This window comes from Rhineura floridana, chromosome 4, assembly GCF_030035675.1.
Source record: "Rhineura floridana isolate rRhiFlo1 chromosome 4, rRhiFlo1.hap2, whole genome shotgun sequence".
NCBI classification, from domain to species: domain Eukaryota; kingdom Metazoa; phylum Chordata; class Lepidosauria; order Squamata; family Rhineuridae; genus Rhineura; species Rhineura floridana.
In genome coordinates, this window is record NC_084483.1 from 98,504,479 (window position 1) to 98,529,617 (window position 25,139).

Consider the following 25,139-nt stretch of genomic DNA (forward strand, 5'->3'; position numbering starts at 1 on the left):
TGCCATTGTGTTATTAAAGGACAGAAATTATCTTTCTGTTTCCAATTGCTCTTTTCAACCTAGCTTCATTATATTTTATAGATGTCCTGCACAACATTAATGGGTCTGTATTTGATTCTTATACAGTGCCTTGCAAAAGTAATCAGACCCCTGATTAATGCTCTCATATTACTGAATTACAAATGGTACATTGTAATTTCAGACCCCGACTAATGCTCTCATACTACTGAATTACAAATGGTACATTGTAAATTCGTTCTGTATGGTATTTTATATTGAAAGCATGAAACTCAAAATCAATTATTGTAAGGTGACATAAAACCATTGGTTTTATGTTGGGAAATGTTTGTAAGAAACATAAAAAACTGAAATATGTTGCTTGCATAAATATTCAACCCCCACACATTAATATTTGGTTGAGCCACCTTTCGCTGCAATAACAGCTTTAAGTCTTTTGGGGTAAGTATGTGCCAGCTTTGCACACAGTGTCAGAGGGATTTTGGCCCATTCATCTTGGCAGATGCGCTCCAGGTCGTTCAGGTTGGTTGAACGTTGCTTGTGGTTCACAATTTTCAAAGAGCGCCACGGATTCTCAATAGGATTGAGATCAGGACTTTGACTGGGCCTCACTGTTGGGCATTCACCTTTTTGTTCTTGAGCCACTCCAGTGTTGCTTTGGCCTCGTGCTTGGGATCATTGTCCTGCTGAAAAGCGAATTTCCTCACAAGCTGCAGTTTTTAGTGGACTGTGGTTCTCCTGCAGTATTTCCCTGTATTTTGCTCAATCCAATCTTCCTTCTGTTTTAACAAGATGCCCAGTCCCTGCTGATGAGAAGCATCCCCACAGCATGATGCTGCCACCACCATACTCTACTGTAGGGATGGTGTGTTTTGAAGCATGGGCAGTGTTAGGTTTGTGCCACGCATAGCGCTTTGAGTTTTGGCCAAAAAGCTCTATCTTGGTCTCATCTGACCACAAAACCTTTTCCCACATTGCAGCTGGGGCACTCTCATGCTTTCTGGCAAACTCCAGATGTGCTTTCAGATGGTATTTTTTGAGTAACAGCTTCTTTCTTGCCACCCTTCCATACAGGCCAGTTTTATGCAGAGCTCTTGATAGTGTTGACTGGTGCACCATTACTCCACTCCCAGCCACTGAACTCTGTAGCTCCTTCAAAGTGATTGTTGGCCTCTCTGTGGCTTCTCTCACAAGTCTTCTTGTTCAAGCGCTGAATTTTGAGGGATGGCCTTTTCTTGGCAGTGCCTGGGTGGTGTGATGCAGCTTCCACTTTCTCACTATTGATCCAGCTGTGCTCACTGGGATACGCAAACACTTGGATATTATTTTTCCCCTTTCTTAATGTATGCATTTGTATTACATTACCTCTCACTTCTGTAGAACGTTCTTTGGCCTTCATTGTCCTTCAGATCCACAGCCTGACTAACGATCCTTCGACAGAGGGGTTTTTATCCTGACGATGTGACAGTAACTTTAATGGTTCACAGGTGGAGGCCAATGGTAAGGTAACTGTGTCCTCGACAGGGCAATTTCTTTCATCTATGTAAATTGGGAGTTTCCACAGCACAGGGTTGAATACTTGCAAGCAACATGTTTCAGTTTTTTATGCTTCTTACAAATATTTCCCAACATAAAACCAATGTCACCTTGCCATAATTGATGTTGTGTTTCAGTGTTTCAAAATAAAATATCATACAGAACGAAATTACAATGTACCATTTGTAATTCAGTAATATGAGAGCATTGGTCAGGGGTCTGATTACTTTTGCAAGGCACTGTATTTTTCTTGCTGCAGTTGCTTCAGAAAATGAGAACTAGTATGTCTGTGTGTGTTTCCTAAGACTTGAATGTAGTTAAAATGTGGGAATGTGTAAAAAAAAAAAAAAGGGGGGGGGAAGGAATTTTCATAATTGAAGGAACTGTGTTAAAATCCACTTGATCTCCTTTCTCTGCAGGTCACAGTATCCAAGCTATTTCATATGCCAGTTTCTTCTTCTTTTACCAAATAATTAATTTCATTGATTTCCTAAGACCAGGAAAATTGTGACTGCAATTTATATTTTGTTTACATTTTCTTTTATGTTAGCTGTAGTAGTAGTAGTTAGTTAGTTAGTTAGTTAGATTTCTTACTATTCTTCACAGTGAAGTTCCTGGACAGGTTACAACAATTTAAAAACACAACATTAAAAACAGTTAAAACAGATTAAAGGGCAGTACCAAATAGGCAAAATATAAAAAACTAAAATGTATTAAATGTATTTAATCCAAAATCCTATTTGGCAATTCTTAAGAGTTCTTCCTTAATAAATGCTTAATTGTGCAGCTGGCCTAGCCAACTTGCTACATTTGCTATGTTGTAACTGTATGGTCTCTTGGAGTCAGATATGCTTCCTTCAAAAGAGGAAAGAAGCAAGTCCCCTCCGATGTTTCTGTGCATCAAAGTGGGCAAGCCTATGAGGAAGTCCTTCACTTCCCAAAGTACCACAATGGCTCAGCAGTATGCTAAAAGAAGAAAGCAACCTGAGTATTGGTTTGCTGTTCCACGAGAAAGGTAAGCTGCAACTTTTCTCTCTGGGCCTTTCCAGAGTTTATAACAACCACGTCTTGTGTCCCATCCATCAATTATGTTCTTCTGCACAGGGGCACTTCATTTCTCCATGTTATTGTTTTATGACTGACATCATATAAATTGATCTGAACAACTTGGTTTGTTCCTACAAATACTTGTTGTTCCCTCCTCTCTGGGGCACATTCAGTTTATTATGATTTGCTTTGTGGAGTCTGATTATACAACTAGTTGATAATTGTGATATGATTAGTGATAAGTGTCACAGTTCTCCCCTTTTCTTTATGCCCTCTTAAAGAACAAAAGAAGAAGCCATGTTTGTGCATTGCAAAGCTTTAGTGAGAGATGAAACTAAAAAATAAGTCTTAATGCAAAGTCTACATTCTGTCTGTTTCAATTTTATTGTGGCCCTGTGCTAATTTTATTTATTAATTTATTACATTTATATTCAATCCTTCCTTCAAGGCAGAGGCATGAGTCCCCTCCTCCCCCCATTTTACCCCTCACAACACTTTGAAGTAGGCTAGGCTAAATACTGGTGACTAATCCAAAGTTCCCCAGTGATCTTCATGGCTACATCAGGCTTTGAACAGTCTCCACAGGCTTTGTCTGATGCTCAGTTGCTGTTTTTATTATTTGTATATTTTATATTTCTGCTTCATATATGTTTATATTTTTGTAAGCTGTCTTGGATCATTTTTGAGAAAGGCAACTAAGAAATTTAATTAACAACAGCAACAACTAGTGTTCAGAGGCCAAACTAGATCAGAAGCTACATGTGTTGCTTGCAGTGATGTTAGTTGATGTTTTCTTTAGAAGACCTGGGATTTGTGTTGGTAGACTGGAATCTCATGGGAGCTTCCCTCCAGGGCATCTGGGTGGGGTGGGGAAGAGAGTGATTTTCTCTAGGGCCATGGTGGGAGAGGAAATAATTAGACCTCTCTCTCTGTGCACAGTGGTCCTGATGAAAATTACCCTTGTGATGGCTATTTTTTTTAACTGGTTTTTAAAAAACTAATATGATTGCACATGATGTGTTTAGTGACATAACTAGTTTGGTCTTAAAACAACTTTGACAATAAATGCCTCAATAAATGTGTGTGAAAAATAGTGTAAGAGTAATAACAGCGCAGGAAAGGCTTTGCAGAAAAAAAATTGTGTTTGAGGAAGGAAGCACCTTAGATTCTTTCCACAGCTGAAGAGCGAATGATACTTAAGAAATGACTGTATGACACAGAAGCAAAATGAGCCACAACTGCAGCTCTTTCATTTATACATGTGTCATTCACATATTCCATTCGTTCTTAGAATTGTTCCAAGATTATTTTTTTAATATTAAGATCTGTGTTGTGTGTTATTCATATTGCAACTCATTTCTTGATACGAAGCATGATCCATAACAACATTTTGAGCGCTCTAATAACAAAATGAAATCATTTGATTCTTGGCATTGCAAGCTTATGCCATAATATATGTGTTAGTATTTGAAATGTTATGAGACTCTTTGTTATTTTTTCTGCAACAAACTTGCATGCTATCCATCCTGAAAATGAAGTTTTGCAGCTGATAAGCTTGCTGATGGATTATGCCGCCATCGATATGGCTTACTTTGCAATAGTGCACACACCATGTCACAGTTGAAGCTTTTGGCTTCTTCTGTTGGACACATCTATCCTCTGCATGATTTTGGACATGGAGCTAAGTACTCTCCCAAAACATACATTACTTTGTCAACTTAGACAATGAAGTTTCATTAATCAGTGACTTGCCACTGTTGCATTGTGATTGTGAAATAGGAGCAGCCCTTATCTTTGGCACGTAACTTTAGAAGGAATAATCATTAAAGAAGTATGCCTTATAAGGGTTCTTCTTTGCTGTGCTTGAATGTTCATATTGACCAAGCTATACCATTGCATCTGGCCAGCTGGCTGAAGGTTCTTCATTGTGTATCTTGCAATGGGGAATGTCAACAGCTCTGGGGAGTAAGTATCAATAAGCTGTGTTATTTTCGTATGTGTTTGATATGGATGCTAGGTTAGTAGTTTGCAAGAGGCAGTTATCACTGCTTATAAAGCACTGGAAGATTGCAAAGCAGAACCTGCTCCAGAAGGATTTAAAGTTCAGGTACTATTGGAGAATGAGTAATGAACATGGGCTAATGGCATAGCTCTTATTTCAGAGATCAGTTGAGCTGATGAAACACATCCCATCCTCTCAGTCTATATGGGCTTCAGCCTGTGCCAATCCTGGTCCATCCCTGCAGTTAATACATTTGTGCAAGGATGCCCTGGAAGAAAAACAACCCTTTCTTTCTCAAAGTTGCTCTGCTTGCCTCTGGTTGTGCACCAAAGCGAGTGTGTGTGTGTGTGTGGAGTGTGTGTGTGTGATTGATTGATTGATTGATTGAGGTCAAACTGCATGTTACATTAATTATGCAATGCAGTATATGTGTTTTGTTTACTCCGAAGTAAGTGTCGTCCTGATCTGGACATGTGGAGAGGAGAGGTTCAAGTCTTCTCTCTTGAGCCGTTTTCCCTGGAAATTGTCTCTCCCCACTCCCCAAGCCAGAAAAATACCTCATTTAAAAAGTGTGCAATATTGGAACAATGTAGTAATCATCATCATCATCTTCATCATCATCATCATCATCTGCCTCTCACCCAGAGTGCGCTTTCCAAGGTGGATTGTTGTTGTTGCTATGTGCCTTCAAGTCGATTACGACTTATGGCGACCCTATGAATCAGTGACCTCCAAGAGCATCTGTCATGAACCACCCTGTTCAGACCTTGTAAGTTCAGGTCTGTGGCTTCCTTTATGGAATCAATCCATCTCTTGTTTGGCCTTCCTTTTTTTCTACTCCCTTCTGTTTTTCCCAGCAAGTCATTCACCTATCCTAAGCATGATTGCACGGGAGTAAATTCCATGGAACTCAATAAGCATGCAAATGGCCAAACCTACCCTTCCCTCCTCCTTCCTCCTATCCCCTTCCCTCTGTTCTCCCCTCTTCCTCCACTCCTCACTCCATCACTCCTTTCCCCTTCTCCGCCTTTCCTGTGATCAGTATCAGTTATCGTAAGCGTGATTGCACGGGAGTAAATCCCACTGAACTCAATAAGCATGCAAATAATAAAATATGCCCTTCTCTTCCCCTCCCCCTTCCGCCCACTCTTACCCCCTCCTCTCCCTGCCTTTCCTCTGTCTTCCCTCTGTGGTCACTTTCACCTATCCCAAGCATGATTGCAGAGGAGTAACTCTCACTGAACTCAATAAGCATGCAAATGATCAAACCTACCCTCTTCCTCCCCTTCCACCTGCTTTCCTCCCCTCTGCCCCTTCCTCCTGCTTTCCTCCCCTCTGCCCCTTCCTCCTGCTTTCCTCCCCTCTGCCCCTTCCTCCTGCCCTCCCCATCCCCCCTGTGTTCAGTTTCACCTATCCTACACATGATTGTAGGGGAGTAAATCCCATTGAACTCAATAAGCATGCAAATAATCAATCCATTCTCAGCAAACTTGCACAGGATCCCATTTCATATCTCCCAGATTAAAAAGCAGAGAAATTCACTAATAGGCAAAAAACACTTGCGGTTTAAGAACGTACCTATGGAAATGGACTGCCTTCAAGTCCATCCCAACTTATGGCAACCCTATGAATAGGGATTTCATGGTAAGCAATATTCAGAGGGGGTTTACCATTGCCTCCCTCTGAGGCTAGTCCTCCCCAGCTGGATAGGGCCTGCTTAGCTTGCCACAGCTGCACAAGCCAGCCCCTTCCTTGTCTGCAACTGCCAACTGGGTTCCTTGGGACTTTGCAGCTTGCCCACGGCTCCACAGGTGGCAGGGCCCATAACCCCTAAGCCACTCACTATCTCTGTTGTTGTTATGTGCCTCCAAGTCGACTACGACTTATAGCGACCCTATGAATCGGTGACCTCCAAGAGCATCTGTCATGGACCACCCTGTTCAGATCTTGTAACTTCAGGTCTGTGGCTTCCTTTATGGAATCAATCCATCTCTTGTTTGGCCTTCCTCTTTTTCTACTCCCTTCTGCTTTTCCCAGCATTATTGTCTTTTCTAGTGAATCATGTCTTCTGATTATGTATCCAAAGTATGATCACCTCAGTTTCATCATTTTAGCTTCTAGTGATAGTTCTGGTTTAATTTGTTCTAACACCCAATTATTTGTCTTTTTTGCAGTCCATGGTATGCGCAAAGTTCTCCTCCAACACCACATTTCAAATGAGTTGATTTTTCTCTTATCTGCTCTTTTCACTGTCCAACTTTCACATCCATACATAGCGATCGGGAATACCATGGTCTGAATGATCCTGACTTTGGTGTTCAGTGATACATCCTTGCATTTGAGGACCTTTTCTAGTTCTCTCATAGCTGCCCTCCCCAGTCCCAGCCTTCTTCTGATTTCTTGACTGTTGTCACCATTTTGGTTAATGATTGTGCCAAGGTATTGATAATCCTTGACAAGTTCAATGTCCTCATTGTCAACGTTAAAGTTACATAAATCTTCTGTTATTACTTTAGTCTTTTTGACGTTCAGCTGTAGTCCTGAGTTTGTGCTTTCCTCTTTAACTTTCATCAGCATTCGTTTCAAATCGTTACTGGTTTCTGCTAGTAGTATGGTATCATCTGCATATCTTAAATTATTGATATTTCTCCCTCCAATTTTCACACCTCCTTCATCTTGGTCCAATCCCGCTTTCCGTGTGATATGTTCTGCATACAGATTAAATAAATAGGGTGATAAAATACACCCCTGTCTCACACCCTTTCCGATGGGGAACCAATCGGTTTCTCCATATTCTGTCCTTACAGTAGCCTCTTGTGCAGAGTATAGGTTGCACATCAGGACAATCAGATGCTGTGGCACCCCCGCTGCTTTTAAAGCATTGCATAGTTTTTCATGATCTACACAGTCAAAGGCTTTGCTGTAATCTAGAAAGCACAGGGTGATTTTCTTCTGAAAATTGGTCCGTTCCATTATCCAACATATGTTTGCGATATGATCTCTGGTACCTCTTCCTTTTCTAAATCCAGCTTGGACGTCTGGCATTTCTCACTCCATATATGGCAAAAGCCTTTGTTGTAGAATCTTGAGCATTACTTTACTTGCATGGGATATTAAGGCAACAGTTCGATAATTACTGCATTCCCTGGGATCCCCTTTCTTTGGAATTGGGATGTATATAGAACGCTTCCAGTCTGTGGGCCATTGTTTAGTTTTCCATATATCTTGACAGATTTTAGTCAAAATTTGGACAAATTCAGTCTCAGTAGCTTGTAGCAACTCTATTGGTATGTCATATATTCCCGGTGATTTATTTCTCCCAAGTATTTTAAGAGCAGCTTTCACCTCGCATTCTAAAATTTCTGGTTCTTCATCATATGGTTCCTCCGTGAATGAATCTGTCATCCTTGCATCTCTTTTATAGAGTTCTTCAGTGTATTGCTTCCATCTTCCTTTTATTTCATCTTGGTCAGTCAGTGTGCTGCCCTGTTGATTATTCAACATCCCTACTCGTGGTTTAAATTTCCCTTTCATTTCTCTAATCTTTTGGAATAGGGCTCTTGTTCCTTCCTTTTTGTTGTCTTCTTCTATTTCTGTACAATAACTATTGTAATAGTTCTCTTTGTCCCTACGTACTAGTCTCTGTACTGTTGAATTTAAGGTTCTGACTGTGTTTCTATCTCCTCTTGCTTTTGCTTTCCTTCTCTCTTTAACCATTTTAAGAGTTTCTTCAGTCATCCATTGAGGTCTTTCTCTCTTTTTAACTAGAGGTATTGTCTTTTTGCATTCTTCCCTGATGATGTCTCTGACTTCACTCCATAGTTCTTCTGGTTCTCTGTCAACTAAGTTTAAAATCTCAAATCTGTTCCTTATTTGATCTTTATATTCTTCTGGGATGTTATTTAAATTGTATTTTGGCATTATGATTACTTTGTTCTTCTTCTTTAGCTTTATTCTGATTTTCGATACTACCAGCTCATGATCTGTACCACAGTCTGCTCCTGGTCTTGTTCTTGCAGAAAGTATGGAACTTCTCCATCTTCTGTTACCAATTATATAATCTATTTGATTCCTATATTGACCATCTGGTGATGTCCACGTGTACAGTCGTCTTTTCGGTTGCTCAAAAAATGTGTTCGCAAGAAACAAATCATTGGCTTCACAGAATTCAATAAGTCTTTCTCCTGCTTCATTTCTGTCTCCTAAGCCCGATTTCCCCACAATTCCTAGTCCTTCTCTGTTCCCTACTTTTGCATTCCAGTTCCCCATGATTATCATCATATCTTGTTTTGGTGTGTGATCAATTTCCTCCTGTACTTCTGCGTAAAAGCTCTCCAATTCTTCTTCTTCTGCATTTGACGTTGGAGCGTAGACTTGGATGATGGTTATGTTAATAGGTTTCCCGTTTAATCTCATTGATATCACTCGCTCAGACCTTACGTTGTAGCTCCTAATTGCTTTTGCTACATCACTTCTCACTATTAAAGCAACCCCATTTCTTCTTGTTTTCTCATTTGCTGCATAAAATATTTTGTAGTTGCCTGATTGAAAATGTCCTATTCCCATCCATTTTAATTCACTCACGCCAAGTATTGTAATGTTGATTTGCTCCATTTCTTGCTTGACAATTTCTAACTTTCCCTGGTTCATGCTTCTCACATTCCATGTTCCTATTGTGTGCGTCGTACAGCTCCGGACTCTCCTTTCGCATCTGTGCGCATCAGCCTCTGGGCTTCCTTTTGGCTTTGACCCAGTTGCATCATTAGTCACAGTGCTACTCGTACTTGTTCTTTGTTCTTCCCCAGTAGCTTGGTGAGTGCCTTCTGACCTGGGGGTCTCATCTTCCAGCACTATCTCGTGTTGAATTTTGGATACTCTGTTCATAGGGTTTTCGTGGTAAGAGGTATTCAGAGGTGGCTTACCATTGCCTTCCTCTGAGTTTGGATGCATCTTAGTCTGGTGTCTCAGCTTTGACCATTCCACCTTGGGTGCCCCTGCTAGGAGTCTAGCTTCTTGGTCTAGGCTCCCAGCCAGTGTCCCTATGAACTCAACTAGTCTGTTAGTCTGCAAATCTAAATCCAGGAGTGGGGAACCATTTTTAGGCGGAGGGCTGCATCCAAAAGTGGCCAACCCTCTGTGGGCTACATTTGGCAGGTGTGCAGGACCACCAACCTACCAACTACCTGACATCATAAGGCATTAGCCTTGGATCTGATCCCTGCCGAAAGCAGCATAGATTGTCTTTGGCACCAATTTTCAACAGTGCTGAATGCAAGCTGTGGCTGACAAGGAACAACTGGGCTCCCAGTTTTTCCTTTGGAAGTACAGCTTTACCTGTCCCTCACCTGCTGTCATATCACAGGAGGGAAGTGGCAGTTAGGCTTGGCCTAGCCAAAACTACCTCATGGGATTATTAGGCTCACAGGCTAGAGCTTCCTCACCACTGCTTTAATCAGTTGACAACCCTGACTTGAAGAAAATCTAGTACCAGGGGTTAAGAAAACCCATGTGGCAGCATCACTGTTATTAGTAATGGAGGCCCTCTTGGTGGTGCTACCTGACTGGTGGTGACCCATGACAGGCCCTTCTCAGTAGCAGTTCCCAGTTTATGGAATGCATTCCCTGGTGAGATGTGTCTCATTATCAATATTTTGGAAGAATTTAAAAATATTCCTGTTTGCCTGTGCATCTGATGGCTGAAATACATTGTTCTTGGAATCTTGAAATTATATAGCTGTGAGGATATCTTGCTGTTTTAAAATGTTTTTAACATTTTTCTTTTTTTGTTTGCTGCCCTGGGTTCCTTTTGGGAGGACGGATATAATAATAATCACAGTTATAAATTATTATAATTTGCTCCAAAGTAGTACTTTACAGAAATTATCATTGTTGTTTGTGTGTTTCTTGAAATACCATCCCTGATCATTTGGCCATCCTGGCTGGGACTAATGCGAGTTGTAATCCAAAACATCTGGAGGACACTAGCTTTTGGGAAGGCTGCAAATAACAAAAAATGACAGAATGAAACCATTTGCGGGAAGATGTTATGTGAGCCACTAGGAGAGTTTTTTTCTTTTTTCTTTGGCAAGGAGAATTTTGCTAAGTGGACTGATTCAATCATGGGTAGTGCTTAAGATGATGAGTAGGAAATAGCTGCAGAAAGGTTAGATAAAATTGCAGCTGTTTTGCCTCTGTCTCTCATGTAGCACTGAAACCCACGTTGGGACAGTGGCAACACAGGTATGGAGGCAGCAGATTTCTGATGCCTCTTAAACACCAGTTGCTGCGGATCACAAGCAGGAGAGCGCTCTTATGCATCTGGTTGGCTATTCAGAGAACAGAATGCTGGACTAGATAGGATCACAATCCAACAGGGCCCTCTTTAACTGCAGCATGAAAGGGCTGTTTGTTTCCTGTGTTTGTCTGAATGTAGGAATACCCTTAACCAGTAGTGGCTGGTGAGGCAGTGAAATTGGGGTGGCCTCGTGTTCCTGGCTTCTGGATGCCAAGGGTTGACGCTGCTTACTGGGGGGGGTGAGGTGTGGGGGGAGAGAGGTATGGTATGGGTGTGGTGACAAAGCCAATCTGACACTCCTGCTGCTGCACCACCCTCACCACGCTGAGCTCCGCATGGCTCACTCCTCTGTGTCTGCAAGCTAGATATGCAACTCTGCCTTGCCTTCACCAGCCCACCGACTGCTACAGCCCTTGACTCTGTATACTCTGTAAATGCAAAATCACTTCAGGATCTTGACATCAGAGAGATCCCATATTGAATAAGTACAATATTTTGACATTTGAGTGTTCTATGAGATAGCAATGGGAAGAAAGGGTATATCTGGGGTTCAGTTCAGCTGTCATCAAATGGACAAAACCAAACAATTAAGTCGCTGCCACATCTGCTGTGCATGCACAAACGTCCCTTTGGGCAGAAGGTCAGTGGTGTGTATTTCACAGTGCAATCCTATGCATGCTTACCTAGAGATAAGTTCCACTTAACTCAGTGGGGCTTACCTTTGAGAAGATGTGCAGAGCGTTGCACTGATAGTGAACTTTGCATACTTCTCTGGTGAAGTGTTTTTGGCATGCTCAGCCCTTTTCTTTTTCTCTTATTTCACAGGGTAGATCATCTGTATACCTTTTTTGTGCAGTGGTCACCGGATGTGTATGGCAAAGATGCTAAGGAACAGGGCTTTGTTGTGGTGGAAAAGGAGGAGCTTGACATGATAGACAATTTCTTCAGTGAACCCTCGACAAAAAGCTGGGAGGTAAGTGGTTTCCATTTTCAAATCAGAAGCATTTGATGCAGGACTGAGACATAACATCACATTTGGCTACCAAGGAGCCTTTATTTCCGCTCCTTGTAATCTCCTGTTAGCCTCTTCCTTTTATAGCAAGTTTATAGTCTTCATGGTTGCAGAAGACTACTTTAAAAACATATGGTTAATATGTTAGAAAAACCTCAATAACTAAAAACCAGTTCAAAACCACTTTGCACCACCACATCTGCTCTGCTCTATTACTGCTTGACCACTGGCTCTGAAATCACTTTCTTAAAGACTTCTGCTTTTCAGGGATGCTGCTAGGATGAATAAATGAATAACAAATCCGAACTCTTGTTCTATACAAAACATCACTGGTTAACTCTTAGTTTAAATAAAACTACTCTTGCAATTATGACAATAAAAATGAATTTTTAGTTATTCAATATAATTCCAAAATGAGTGAATGAATAAATCAATCAATACATAAACGTATCAATCACTACAGCTTTCAAAATTACTCCAAACATAGTAAAAGAAGCCACTGTATTTTGTATCTTTGAGTTCTAGTATATTTATAAAAATACTCAATTTTTCTATAAACTAGTTTCCTTTAGAGTTGTAATGAAGTTTGCTAACTTGACCATACACCTTCTTTCCCAAATTTCTAATAGCCATTCTATTAGTAATGATGCCTCTTTTCCCCTCATACTTATATTCATAGCACAAGATTCAATTTCACTGAAACATGCTCATATATTTCATAGTAAACAAATGCTCCTGGAACCAGAGGTAAATTCCTGGCTGCAAGGGAGAGGGGAATTTGCAAAACTCATCTCTGTCCTTCCATTCACAGAAGTCTTCGATGGAGCAAAAAGCCTTTGTGGGAACCAATTGGATATAACCCAAAGACCTGGACATCTAATAAAATAGGTTTCAATCAAATGTATTAAAGTTCAGTTGAAAAAGTACAAATACTTTTATCAATCCCATTTCTATCTTTCCCCTCTTCCAAGAAGCTCAGGGCATGTGTATGTAGTTATCTGGTTTTATCTTCACAGTAACCCTGTCTGTGAGGCTGGTTCAAATCCACATGTCCACTGCACTCCAGTCTTTCTGTGAGCTGTTAAAAAGGCACACATTTTCTATTTCCTTGTGTGACTTAATTACACATGATTACAAGTGTTAATAAGTGCAAAAATCTTCATTTTCTTATTTATCTATTTATTAAATTCATATCCCACCCTCCTCCCAAAAGAGCCCAGGGAGGTACTTACATAATTATACACTTGAATATTTGTATTTTAATATTGAATCAAATTTTTTAGTCTTAAATGATTTTGATTAAAATAGATAGGTCAGAATAGATACTTACCAAGTTACTGCTGTTAATTTTTGTAGACAGATTTTAAATTCCTACAGATCTAGAATCAAAAAAATTTGTAGGGTTAGGTAAAGGTCTGTGTCAACAACAGGATACAAAATAATAAAAATGGTGCAGTTGATTCTCAGATGTTAACTTGCAACATCTTCCTGTAAGATAACTTCCTGAGAATCTTTGATTTGAAGGCATACACACATTCAAAGTTCAAAAAAAGGCTGAGGGGTTGGTGCAGCTCTACTAAAGCAAATTTTTGTGCAGAGATTTTGCGATAAAATCCAGGAAATAATGGAATATGATATTCTTCCAGATCCAAAGAATATTATTTTAAGGTATTAAAAGGAGAAGTAGAAATTTTAGCTTTAGAATTCTTATTCAATTTACTTGCCATCAAATGTATATGTATTTCAGAATGCTGGGGGGGGGGAACTCTTGGAATTTCAGAATGATTTTTTCCCACACTGTTAATAAAGATAACTTGTTTTTCAAGAAACCAAATATAAAGTCCTTTAAAGAAGGTTCCTGTATATAAACCTTTGGTTTAATAATTTTGAAGATGATATGACCGAATGTTTTCTATGTTGCAATATGTTGATTATGGAAATATTCAGTCTATTATGTGCCCCAGTAGCATTTTTTAATGTTTTATAATAAAAATTAAAAAATAGCAGTAGGCTGCAATCCTGTATGCACTTACTGGAGAGTAAGTCAACGTGGCATCCTTCCGAGTAGATATGTATAGGATTGTGGTGTTAGATAACTTGTCAGTTATCTGACATAAAGAGTCCTTTATCTGTTTTTGAGAAGAAGGCTGGGATCCCTATTTATTCTGCCTTCATGTGAGGAGGTAGGAGTGAGTGACAGGATCTTTTCTCCTCGCATAGCTAGGGGTGTGCGGAACTTGTGTGCTGAACAGGCCCTACACAGGAGCTCGTCAGATGTGCCATGCAGTTTTAGGGTGTGAGGCCTGGAAGGGTACCTTTAGTATGCTCACAGGCCACAGATAGCGCTCTACACCAGTATTGTCACAGCATGCAGGCTGGGTGGTGGTATTGGTTAGCTATCAGATGACTAGAGATTTGCCCTATTCATGCCAAACTTTGTTAACTGTAACCAATAAGTGTTGTGGCCATTTTTAGCACACTTCAGTCTAGCGTACTTCTTACTCCCATGCTCTGCCCTATTCCATACTGCATGCACAAGCCCAGGGGCCCTGCTCACTAGGGGCCTTCTTTGTGTCCGTTGAGGGGGGAAGAGGGAGAGTATCAGGGTCTTATTCCCCTTGCGTGGTCAGCAGTGTGCTGCTCTGATTTGCTAGCTGGCTGTGCCATGGCCCAGGCCTGGAAGCCAGTTGGTGGTACAGGTAGTTTTAGGAGATAGGGCATAGAGCAGGAGTGGGGAATCTCCTGCCCAATCATGCCCCGTCTCCGGCTCCCAAGGCCATTTTCCCCAAGCCACTAGTGAGATCAGCTGATGGGCAGGGGTGTGCTGTCTTAACTTATTGGCAATGAAAGCACAGAGATGTTTTTGTACCCTGTTCACATTTCCCTGCTTCAAGCCTCCGTCCCTGGAGTTTCGCTTGACTGCACAGTCTCTTTGAAGATGCCCACGAGCCCCACAGGCATAACAAGATTTCAGCCGCTGCTGCTCCGGCTTGTTTTCCTGTCTGCAGCTGCTTTCTTCTTTCAGCTTGGCTCTTTGCTTTTCCTCAGCACTTTTCGCCTCTTGTCTCCGCTGCCATTCCTGGGTCAGCTTTTCCTCAATAAACGCAACGTTCAGACCTCCGTCAGGCATGGCTTCGAAAGCCATGACCATATTATTCCAAGTCCCATCGAGCGAAGCCAGGATCAGATAGGTCTTCTGAAGTTCAGAGTGCTCGACGCCTCTGTCCGTCAGCTCACCAAACAAACGTCTGAATTCCGTGAGATGCTCACTCATTTCGCACTCACCCGTGAAGCGCATCTGGTAAAGCTTCCGTGCCAAACACAATCTAGATCCCGCAGTCTGTTGCACATGAATGCCTTCCAACACGTCCCACATCTGTTTGGCGTTTGTAACATCTCTCACGTGTAGAAGTTGAGAGTCTGATAGAGCCAGAAGTATAAAAGCTTGCGCCTTCTGATCTCTACGCGTCCAGGCCGCGGTCAGTACCACCGGAGGGGGTCCATCTATAATGTCCCATAAATCCTCTTTTATCAGCAAAGCCCTCATCCTCGGCTTCCAGCTGGCATAATTCTTTTCCGTCAATCTTTCCATTGGCAAGCCTCCCCCAGACAGGTTTACAGCCATGTTGCTCACCTCTGTCTGGTACAATCGATCAAGCTGCCCTCTGGAACTCCGTCTGCCTTTCAGACCAGCAACTTACTCTTGTGTAACACGCTGTGGATCTGGGCCCATAACCCCTGTTGATGTGTGTGCGTTGTTGCGTGAAACAGCATACGTTACGTTGGAGTTAAGTTGCTCAAGAAACTTCTCAGATGCATTAGATCAGGTTAAGAGTCTTTTATTAAGACATTATGGCTTAAGGCTTTAAGACCCCCCCTCTAGGAGAGAAGTTCTCAGTTCAAAGACATTACACAGAAGACAAGCCTCACAGTTCAGAGGCAATATTCAGAAGACACAACTTACAGACTCTGTTAGAACTTTCCCAGTTGCTATCTCACGTTACCATGACAACCGCTGGCCTTGGATGTCTGCTCACTCTCAGGCCAGGAGATAACAGTTACTTCTCCAAACTTGCAGGCTTTATGGAAAACAACTAGAGACAGTAATGCCTATGGGTCACAGCCCAACACCAACAGCTACTCCCCACCATGGAAGGAGAAACCAGATTCGCCTCTTTGAGGCAGGAGAACTGCTGATGCTACTACTGTTTCAGCATGGAGTGTTGGGGGAGGCAGAATGTGTCCCATCCTAGACGGCCACACTCTGAAATAGTCACTGACTGTGTGTGGGTGTGTGTGTGGGGGGGGACAAGAGGGCACCATTAGTAGTCGTTCCTCCTGTTCCCACAAAAAATTAAAGTTGGCTTTGCCACTATCTCAATCGGTTAATTATTCCCCCTGTAATACAGAGATTTCATTAAAAATTGATTTGCTTTACAGGGCTGCTGTAAAGATTACAAACAACCTTAATATTTATTGTTTTGTTTATTTCATTTTTTTGAATCCTGTTCTTCCGATTGGTAGCACAGGTTGGCTAACAATATAAAGCTACAATATAGCAATCATAAACGTCAGTATTAAAATCAGTAAAATAACACTTCTCTGAATTGGTGCTGTTTTAGCCTAAACTTGGTTGTTATGTGCCTTCAAGTCGATTACAACTTATGGCAACCCTATGAATCAGTGACTTCCAAGAGCATATGTCATGAACCACCCTATTCAGATCTTGTAAGTTCAGGTCTGGCTTCCTTTATGGAATCAATCCATCTCTTGTTTGGCCTTCCTCTTTTTCTACTTCCTTCTGTTTTCCCCAGAATTATTGTCTTTTCTAGTGAATCATGTCTTCTCATTATGTGTCCAAAGTATGATAACCTCAGTTTCATCATTTTAGCTTCTAGTGACAGTTCTGATTTAATTTGTTCTAACATCCAATTATTTGTCTTTTTTGCAGTTCATAGTATGCACAAGGCTCTCCTCCAATACCACATTTCAAATGAGTTGATTTTTCTCTTACCCACTTTTTTCACTGTCCAACTTTCACATCGATACATAGCGATCAGGAATACCATGGTCTGAATGATCCTGACTTTGGTGTTCAGTGATACATCTTTGCATTTGAGGACCTTTTCTAGTTCTCCCATAGCTGCCCTCCCCAGTCCTAGTCTTCTTCTGATTTCTTATTGTCTGACAAGACAATAGTCTTATTTCCATTTTGGTTAATGACTGTGCCAAGGTATTGATAACCCTTGACAAGTTCAAAGTCCTTGTTGTCAACTTTAAAGTTACATAAATCTTCTGTTGTCATTACTTTAGTCTTCTTGACGTTCAGTTGTAGTCCTGCTTTTGTGCTTTCCTCTATAACTTCAATCAACATTCGTTGTTACAGCAGGATATGAATCAAGTGCTGGAAACTGAAAAACAGAACAAAGGCAGGAAAGCAAGACATATTTGGCAGGCCATTCAAGTTGCCACAGGTAGGCAGGGGTGTGCTGTCTTAACTTATTGGCAATGAAAGCACAGAGATGTTTTTGTACCCTGTCCTTCCTCTGATTGGGGGCAAAAGGTTGCTGACTATATAAAACTAAAAGATAATAATCATAAACATCAATTTAAAATCAGTAAAACCAGTAATAGGATCTCACTTTATTCAAGGTATGTACACACAACACTTCTCAGAACTCGTTCTTTTAGCCTAAACCATGGGAAGCACCTTACCTGTTCCCAAATGATGGGAGGGGCTAGTTTTGCCCAGGAATTCCAGGAAAGAGTTAATTGTTACAGCAGGATATGAATCAAGTGCTGGAAACTGAAAGGCAGAACAAAGGCAGCAAAGCGAGACCTATTCAAGTTGCCACAGGTAGGCAGGGATATGACATCTAATTAACTGACAGTGAGAGCACATAGAGATTCCTGGATTCTCCTTCCCTTTCTAAGTTCAGTGCTGAAGTTGGTTACTAGTTCCCAGTTCTAAATTGTACAAAAGTTCAAAACAAAATTCAGTCAGAAAACATAAAAAGGAGCTAAAGTTTATTTGCCCCTGAATCCCAAAATAAGCTTGGTCTACCACCCATCATATGTTTTAATGATTTTACTGTATACTGCTTTAGCATTCATAAATGCTGTCATCCAAATGAGGTACTGAGGTTTATACCCTCAATATAGGCTTTGGGCCACTCCAAATCATATATTTAGGAGAGTGCCTCTAGATGATTGCATTGAACTTATATATTCACTAATAGGCAAAAAACCTTGTGGTTTAAGAACGTACCTATAGCCACAGATATTTCTACCAAACTTTAAAAAGCAGGGAAATTGGGCAGCTATAGTGAATGCACCAGGGGAGCAGGAGACCTGAACTCCTCTCTGAGATATTGTACTGCCCTACAACGTTGTCAAAATGCAAACACAATTTGGGTTTGTCTTTCACAGTCCAATCCACTTGCTGTGTAGCTTGGAAGAATTTGGTAACATGTGCCTCTGAGCATATGGTGAGTGGTGGCAACACCTGCCATCTCCAAATATGGAGAATTATATTTTTGTATGTTTGTTGGTGTTCTTCTTACTTTGCTTCTTTCCTGTGTTACTAATGTTTCTACAGAGAATCTAAACTAGAAAATTTTATTTCCCTCATTATTCATCCTAGAAATCAGTGTCAAATTTATTTTTATTAATTTCAAAGCCTTTTTATTGGTCAATGTCATATGATGGTGAAGATAGCCTTTTTTGTTTCAAACTGGAGGTTATGGTCTATTTCTATTTTGAGTGCATTAACAGTTGGACCTGAAACTGCAGTTTAATGTAAAATCAGACTGATTACAATATGCTACTACTTTAGTAATGACTCTAGTTGTTGGAAAAAAGAGGATGCATGTTTTCAGCCTGCTATGTTTAAACCACTTTATTTAAGGCAAGGTGTTCACGATCAATTAAAAACATAGAGCACACCTAGAATTTTGCTAGAATATATTTCACCTCCCACTGTTTTATCTTGTGCAAATTGAGACACTTCTGAGGTCCACTGGAGACTATTTTGCAGAAGTCAGTGCCATTATTCCACAATTATGTTTGGAGTTTTTTTAGTATAAATTTTGCAAAGTGTTGCTGTACTCCACATATTCATAGAAACAAAAGCAAAAGAAAATGATTTCCTATAGAAAACGTCACTAAAATTGCAAAGTAAATCAAACATATTTAAAGTGACCATCTGAACTATATCAACTGTCTTAATAATGTTGCTTCCTCCCAGCTAAAACAAGATAATCACAGAACATATCTTCTTTCTGTTATTTGGGCTGATTACAGGTGTTGCCACCACTCACCATATGCTCAGAGGCACATGTTACCAAATTCTTCCAAGCTACACAGCAAGTGGATTGGACTGTGAAAGACAAACCCAAATTGTGTTTGCATTTTGACAACTTTGTAGGGCAGTCCAATAACTCAGAGAGGAGTTCAGGTCTCCTGCTCCCCTGGTGCATTCACTATATAGCTGCCCAATTTCCCTGCTTTTTAAACTTTGGTAGAAATACCTGTGGGCTTTAGGTACATTCTTAAACCACAAGGTTTTTTGCCTATTAGTGAATTTCCCTGCTTTTTAATCTGAGAGGTAAGAACTGGGATCCTGTGCAAGTTTGCTGAGAATGGATTGATCGTTTGCATGCTTCTTGAGTTAAGTGGGATTTACACACACACACCAGGCAATCACGCTTAGGATAGGTGAAACTGACCACATGGGATGGGGAAGGGAGGAGGGGGAGGAGGGGGAGGAGGGAGGGGTGGAAAGGCAGAGGGGAGGACTGGGATGGGAGCAGGCAGGAGGGGGAGGGGAGAAGGACAGATGTGGTCGTTTGCATGTTTATTGAGTTCAGTGGGATATACTCCCGTGCAGTCATGCTTAGGATAGGTAAAACTGACTGGGGGGGAGGGACGGAGGGCTGGAGTGGGCAGGGAAGGCGGAAGAAGGAAGAGGGGAAGAGAAAGGGAGAGGAAAGGGGAAGGAGGGAAAAGGCAGGTCTGATCATTTGTATGATTATTGAGTTGAATGGGATATACTCCTATGCAATCATGATTAGGATAGGTAAAACTGACCAGGCTGGGCCTGCCAACCAAGACGTCTTCTGTATCTTTCACAGTTGGGCAGGGGGAAGGGACAATTCTACCTTGTGGTTTTTCCCATTACAATGTTGCAAGAACACCTGCACTTGGCTGACTTTCTCTTCTCCTAAAGATACAGGATCAGTCTCAGGCCCTGAACCTGGCAACCCTACCTCCCACCCAAATTTAAAACAAAGCTGTCCCTGGCCACATCCACACCAGGCCTCTATTACACTTTGGACAATCATTATTTATTTATCTATTTATTTAGTGTATTTATATACCGCCCCATAGCCAAAGCTCTCTGGGCGGTTTACAATAACTAAAAACATTAAAAACAAATCTACAAATTTAAAAACACATCTTTTAAAAACAATTTAAAAGAATTTATCATGGCTTCTCTCAAAGCCATGGCTCAAAGCCAATCATGGCTTCTCTCAAAGAATCCTGGGAAGTGTAAGTGAAGGGTGCTGAGAGTTGCTACGAGATGCCCTGTTTCTCTCACAGACCTTTAATCAGAGTGGCTGACTGTTAAACCATTCTTTCAGGGGAATAGGAGTCTCCTCTCAGCACCCTTCACAAACTACACTTCCCAGGATTCTTTGAGGGAAGCCATGACTGTCTCAAGTGAAATCAAGTCTGGTGTGAGTGTGGCCCTCTTATTAGCCAAGCCCAGCAGCTGTGAGGCTTTTAGAACACTGACAGTTGGTCCTTACTGAGCATGCTCCGCGTTATAATAGGCTTCCAGCCAAAATTTCTTAAATTAATTAAAAATCCACCAGGCATTTTTTTAACTTTTAAACTGCAGTAGATGAAGGTCAGAGTATGGGGCAAGGTCAGTATTAGGATTACAGGTACTCTGTGAACATGGCTGATTTTTAATGAATTTCAACAGATTATGAGAACTCGCAGAAAAAGGTCCAAAAGGGCTCTGAGTTTTTTTCTCTCTTTTTAGACTTTGAACTCTCGATTCTCTGTGACTGTTTTGTGTATCGCCATGAAAATTGACAGGGTTGTTAAGCAAGCATTTCTGAGTTCAGAACTGTAAGTTTTGTAAGGTTTTGTTTTGAAATGAGCTTATGGGAAGCCTCAGAATGGCATGGGGGGATATTTTCCATTTAACATTGCGGAATGTGAAAAATCCCCGCTGACTATATGACTATAGTATACAGCCACTCTTTTTTTTTTTTTAATAATTTTTATTCAAATTTTCATACAACATACAAAACTAAACATTCAAAGACAAAAAACAAAATCAAAAATAATTGAACAAAAAAAAACAAAAAATAAAAAATAAAGAATAAAATATTGACTTCCCATTTGTCACATATCAAATCAGTTATAAGTCTATAATATATAACAATCCTGTCTCTTAAATCATATTATAAAATCACTTTCCTCCAATAGTTATCTTACTTAATCATCAGATCTCATAAACATTACTTTGTTCTTTCCACAAAAAGTCAAAGAGAGGTTTCAGTTCTTTAAGAAATATATCTATCAATTTTTTTCCAAATAAGCATATCAATTAATCCATCTCATTACTAATTATAATAATCTTATTGTCATAACCATAGTCAAAATAAACATTTCAAACAATCCGTCTCATCAGAATCTGTTAGGTTCAATAATTTCAATAGCCATTATTCTATTGTCCCTATTAGTTCCATCTTCCATCTTCCATCTTCGATAGTCCTGTTAAATCCAGTAATTTCAGTGTCCAATCTTCCGATAGTCCTGTTAAATCCAGTAATTTCAGTGTCCAATCTTCCATTATCAGTATTCCATAATAATCTTGCTGTCATAACCATAGTCATACAATAAGAGTCTGATGGGAATTACCTCTATCCCAAATATTATCTTGCCAACCATTCTGAATAGGTTGCTGAAATACTGCTGTAAGATCATATCTCTGTTCTTTTTTTCAAAATGCACTGGCTCATCTCTTGAAAGTTTTTCCATTGTCACATGGCTGCAGTTAATTCCATCCATCACATCATTCCAGTCCAGAAGATTATCCATGCCATTGATAACTTTCTCTCTAGAATCTTCCTTAGTTTCTTCAGAGATAACATTAAATTCCAAACAATAGATTTTATTTCTAAAATCCATAAGCTTCAAATCTTTTTCCTGTTCCACGTTTGTTCCAGTCTCCAGGGTCTCCTCTCTCACAGGGACCCCTATTTCTTTAAGCTCCTGTGACATTTTGCTCAATTCAATTATTCCAGTCTCCAGGGTCTCCTCTCTCACAGGGACCCCTATTTCTTTAAGCTCCTGTGACATTTTGCTCAATTCAATTATTCCAGTCTCCAGGGTCTCCTCTCTCACAGGGACCCCTATTTCTTTAAGCTCCTGTGTCATTTTACTCAATTCAATTTTCAGCTCCTTACAACCCTGTCGCAGGTCTTTTTCCTGTTCCACGTTTGTTCCAGTCTCCAGAGTCTCCTCTCTCACAGGGACCCCTATCATTTTGCTCATTTCAATTTTCAGCTCCTTACAACCCTGTCGCAGGGTTCGTTTCGTTATCTCAATTTCATCCATTATTTTCTGAAACATAGATACTTCCAGGTTCTCAGCCACTTTCTTAATTGCCATTTTAAAAGAAAAATATAAAAGAACCACTTCTTATTTCAGCAACAATTGGGTTAATACTCCAAACTTGGTGACATCACAGCGTAAACAGAACAGACAGCCTTATCTCTCCATGCTTAAGTAAACAAAATGCAGTTCCCAGGATCGAAACAATTAATGGCGTCGTCAGAAAACAGATTCGTCAAAATAAAATGAACTAGGAAAAAAGTAATCTCAGACAATATAATATTCTTCAGAATAAAAATCAGGAATAGAAATCCCTCTTCCGTGTATATCTTTAGGGTGCAAATCCAGGACAGCTTTTTGCAACAAAAACAGAGATAAGCTATTAATTAGTGAATAGCAGAGAGAAGTTATGGCTCCCCGGTGAGATGTCAAAAACTGATCAATCTGGCAAATCTCTTTTAAACAGCAACAATTTAAGTCAAGTAAAAGAAAAATATAGAAAGAAGGGTGCTTGCCTGTTAGTGCGTTCTCTCTTTGAAGAAAAGATGAACGTTCGCTTTATCAGATAGAGCTTGTTGTTGAAAATCCGTCCCACCTTCGTCGGCTGGACCTCGTCCCACAAATTAATGAGATCTGGTCGTCCCAACAAAAATAGGCTTTGAGGTTAATCTCTTCGTTTCTCCCTACCCGGGAGAAGTTTAATCAGTCAAAAAAAAAAAAAAAATCTGACTGATATATCTGAATAAGCTTCTTTTGAGGCAGGAGCCCGTCTCAAAAGCAGGCACAGGCTAAGTCACCCTTCCCGGAAGTCCGTATACAGCCACTCTTGTGGCTTTATAATACCATGTTATACTCAAATGGCACAGTGATAAGTTTAGAGAAAGACATGCAACATTATGGGAGACTGGAAAAAAGAGTTTTAATTAATTTGATTAGTATTTTTAATTGAGCTTAGGTTTTTAATATCATTTTTTTTAAAGTTCTTCATTTGTAATAATTATTTTAGAACTTTGTAATAAAAGAGAACAAATTGGTTAGAGAAACTACAAATGATATAGGGGACACACTTCTCAGGTTGTGGATGACCTGTGGTGGCATGGTAGAGTGAGGCTTGGCTGTGTCTTGAGATCAGAATTCAACTGGAACCAATTTTTTTGCCATCACATCTTCCTATCCTATATAATAAAAAGGTAAGCTGTTATGACATCACACAGCATGATGCCAGGGGCAGGATGCAGTGGCAAAGACGGCTTACTGGTCAAACAGTGTGGCTACATGGCAGTGGTAGCTGCAGCCTGAGCAGGTGGCTGGGCAGGAGGTAGCGGTGGCAGTGACACATAGTTCCAGGGAACCCAAAGCCACTCCTGGATGATAAAGCCAGGAGATAGTGGGACTGAGCAGAAGGATTGTTGGGAACACACCAAGATAAAAGGTCTAAAAAGATTTATTGAAAGATGTCCAATTGACACAGCCAGAAGTGCTCTTGTGAGTCACCCATTGCAGGAATGATAAAATGCAAAATTAGATGTGCCAATAGTCCTGATCTTTCATACACACTAATGCGAGTAGCCGGTGGCCAATCAGTGCTGTAGCGAGGAAGAACAGACTTGGAGAAGGAGGCATGCTCACAGAGTTTCAGGTGATAGGCTGTGGTAAAAAACTTCACAAATCTTCTGGTGAAGCTGGGGTGTCTTTATACTCAGATAATGTTTTGATGGTTTTTTGACATCTTCACTGAGCCCTGGTATCTTCATCCATCAGTTGGTCAGCTGGCACTTGTAGTGATGTCAGTCTCTTGGCACATCCATGTTCTCAGGGCTGCATCTTCTCTTTCTCATACGAGCTTGGTGCCTGTCAAGGGTGCTGGTCACAGGATCTCTTTTAGGGTACTCAGACTTACATTAGATCTATAACATTTGTTTATGGTTGATGTATTCCAGACACGGTCCGGTTATTGTCACCTTAATAACTTTCAGCGCTTCCAATCCTCCAGTTTCAGTCATAAGCCCTAGAAAGAAAAATTCACACCAACTCATCCTCCACATGTTATAACAAAGACCACTCTGTCATTGGTGGCCTTGGGTAACTAGCTGGTTCCATAGTGCATACAAGCAAGGTAACAGACACTGTGCTTTGTTTTGCAAACAAGATAGAGAAAGTTATAAGCATTCCTGGCTTTATCTCAAACACTGTATTTCTGACATTTTCAATACTAAGAGCATTATTTATATTTATTTTAAAGACAGAATTTTAAATGTGAACACAGTGATAGAATATTTATAGTAAATGCATAGCAGAACAAGCATATAGAAATATTCCAGTAGCAGTAGCAATAATACATGGCATGAATATGTAAGTGCATAGAAGTGTTCAGGCATTGATACATATTCAACAGTAGGCAAAAAAAACCCTTGCGGTTTAACAATGTACCTATAGCCAACAGATATTTCTATCAAACTGTAAAAAGCAGGGAAATTGGCCAGCTATAGTGAATATACTGGGTACCTGGGAGGGTGGCAGTGGCAGTTTGTGAATGCAAGTTTGTGAGTACCTGGGGGGTGTTTTGGGGGGTGCCTGGTGTGTGTGTGTGTGTGTTG

At 40.5% G+C, this 25,139-nt stretch overlaps 1 protein-coding gene across 10 annotated transcripts in view; it reads left to right on the top strand.

The window, feature by feature from the left end:
• Positions 1–25,139, top strand: part of NCOA7 (nuclear receptor coactivator 7) — a 123,242-nt gene that overhangs the window by 88,421 nt on the left and 9,682 nt on the right. For 9 of the 10 annotated variants that reach the window (XM_061623769.1, XM_061623773.1, XM_061623768.1 and 6 more), the window contains 2 exons: positions 2,401–2,569; positions 11,724–11,871. In XM_061623769.1, the coding sequence (XP_061479753.1) occupies positions 2,401–2,569; positions 11,724–11,871 (317 nt within the window). Of the gene's footprint in view, positions 1–2,400; positions 2,570–11,723; positions 11,872–12,721; positions 12,803–25,139 lie in introns of those variants that run through there. The other variant, XM_061623775.1, reaches the window with a different exon arrangement.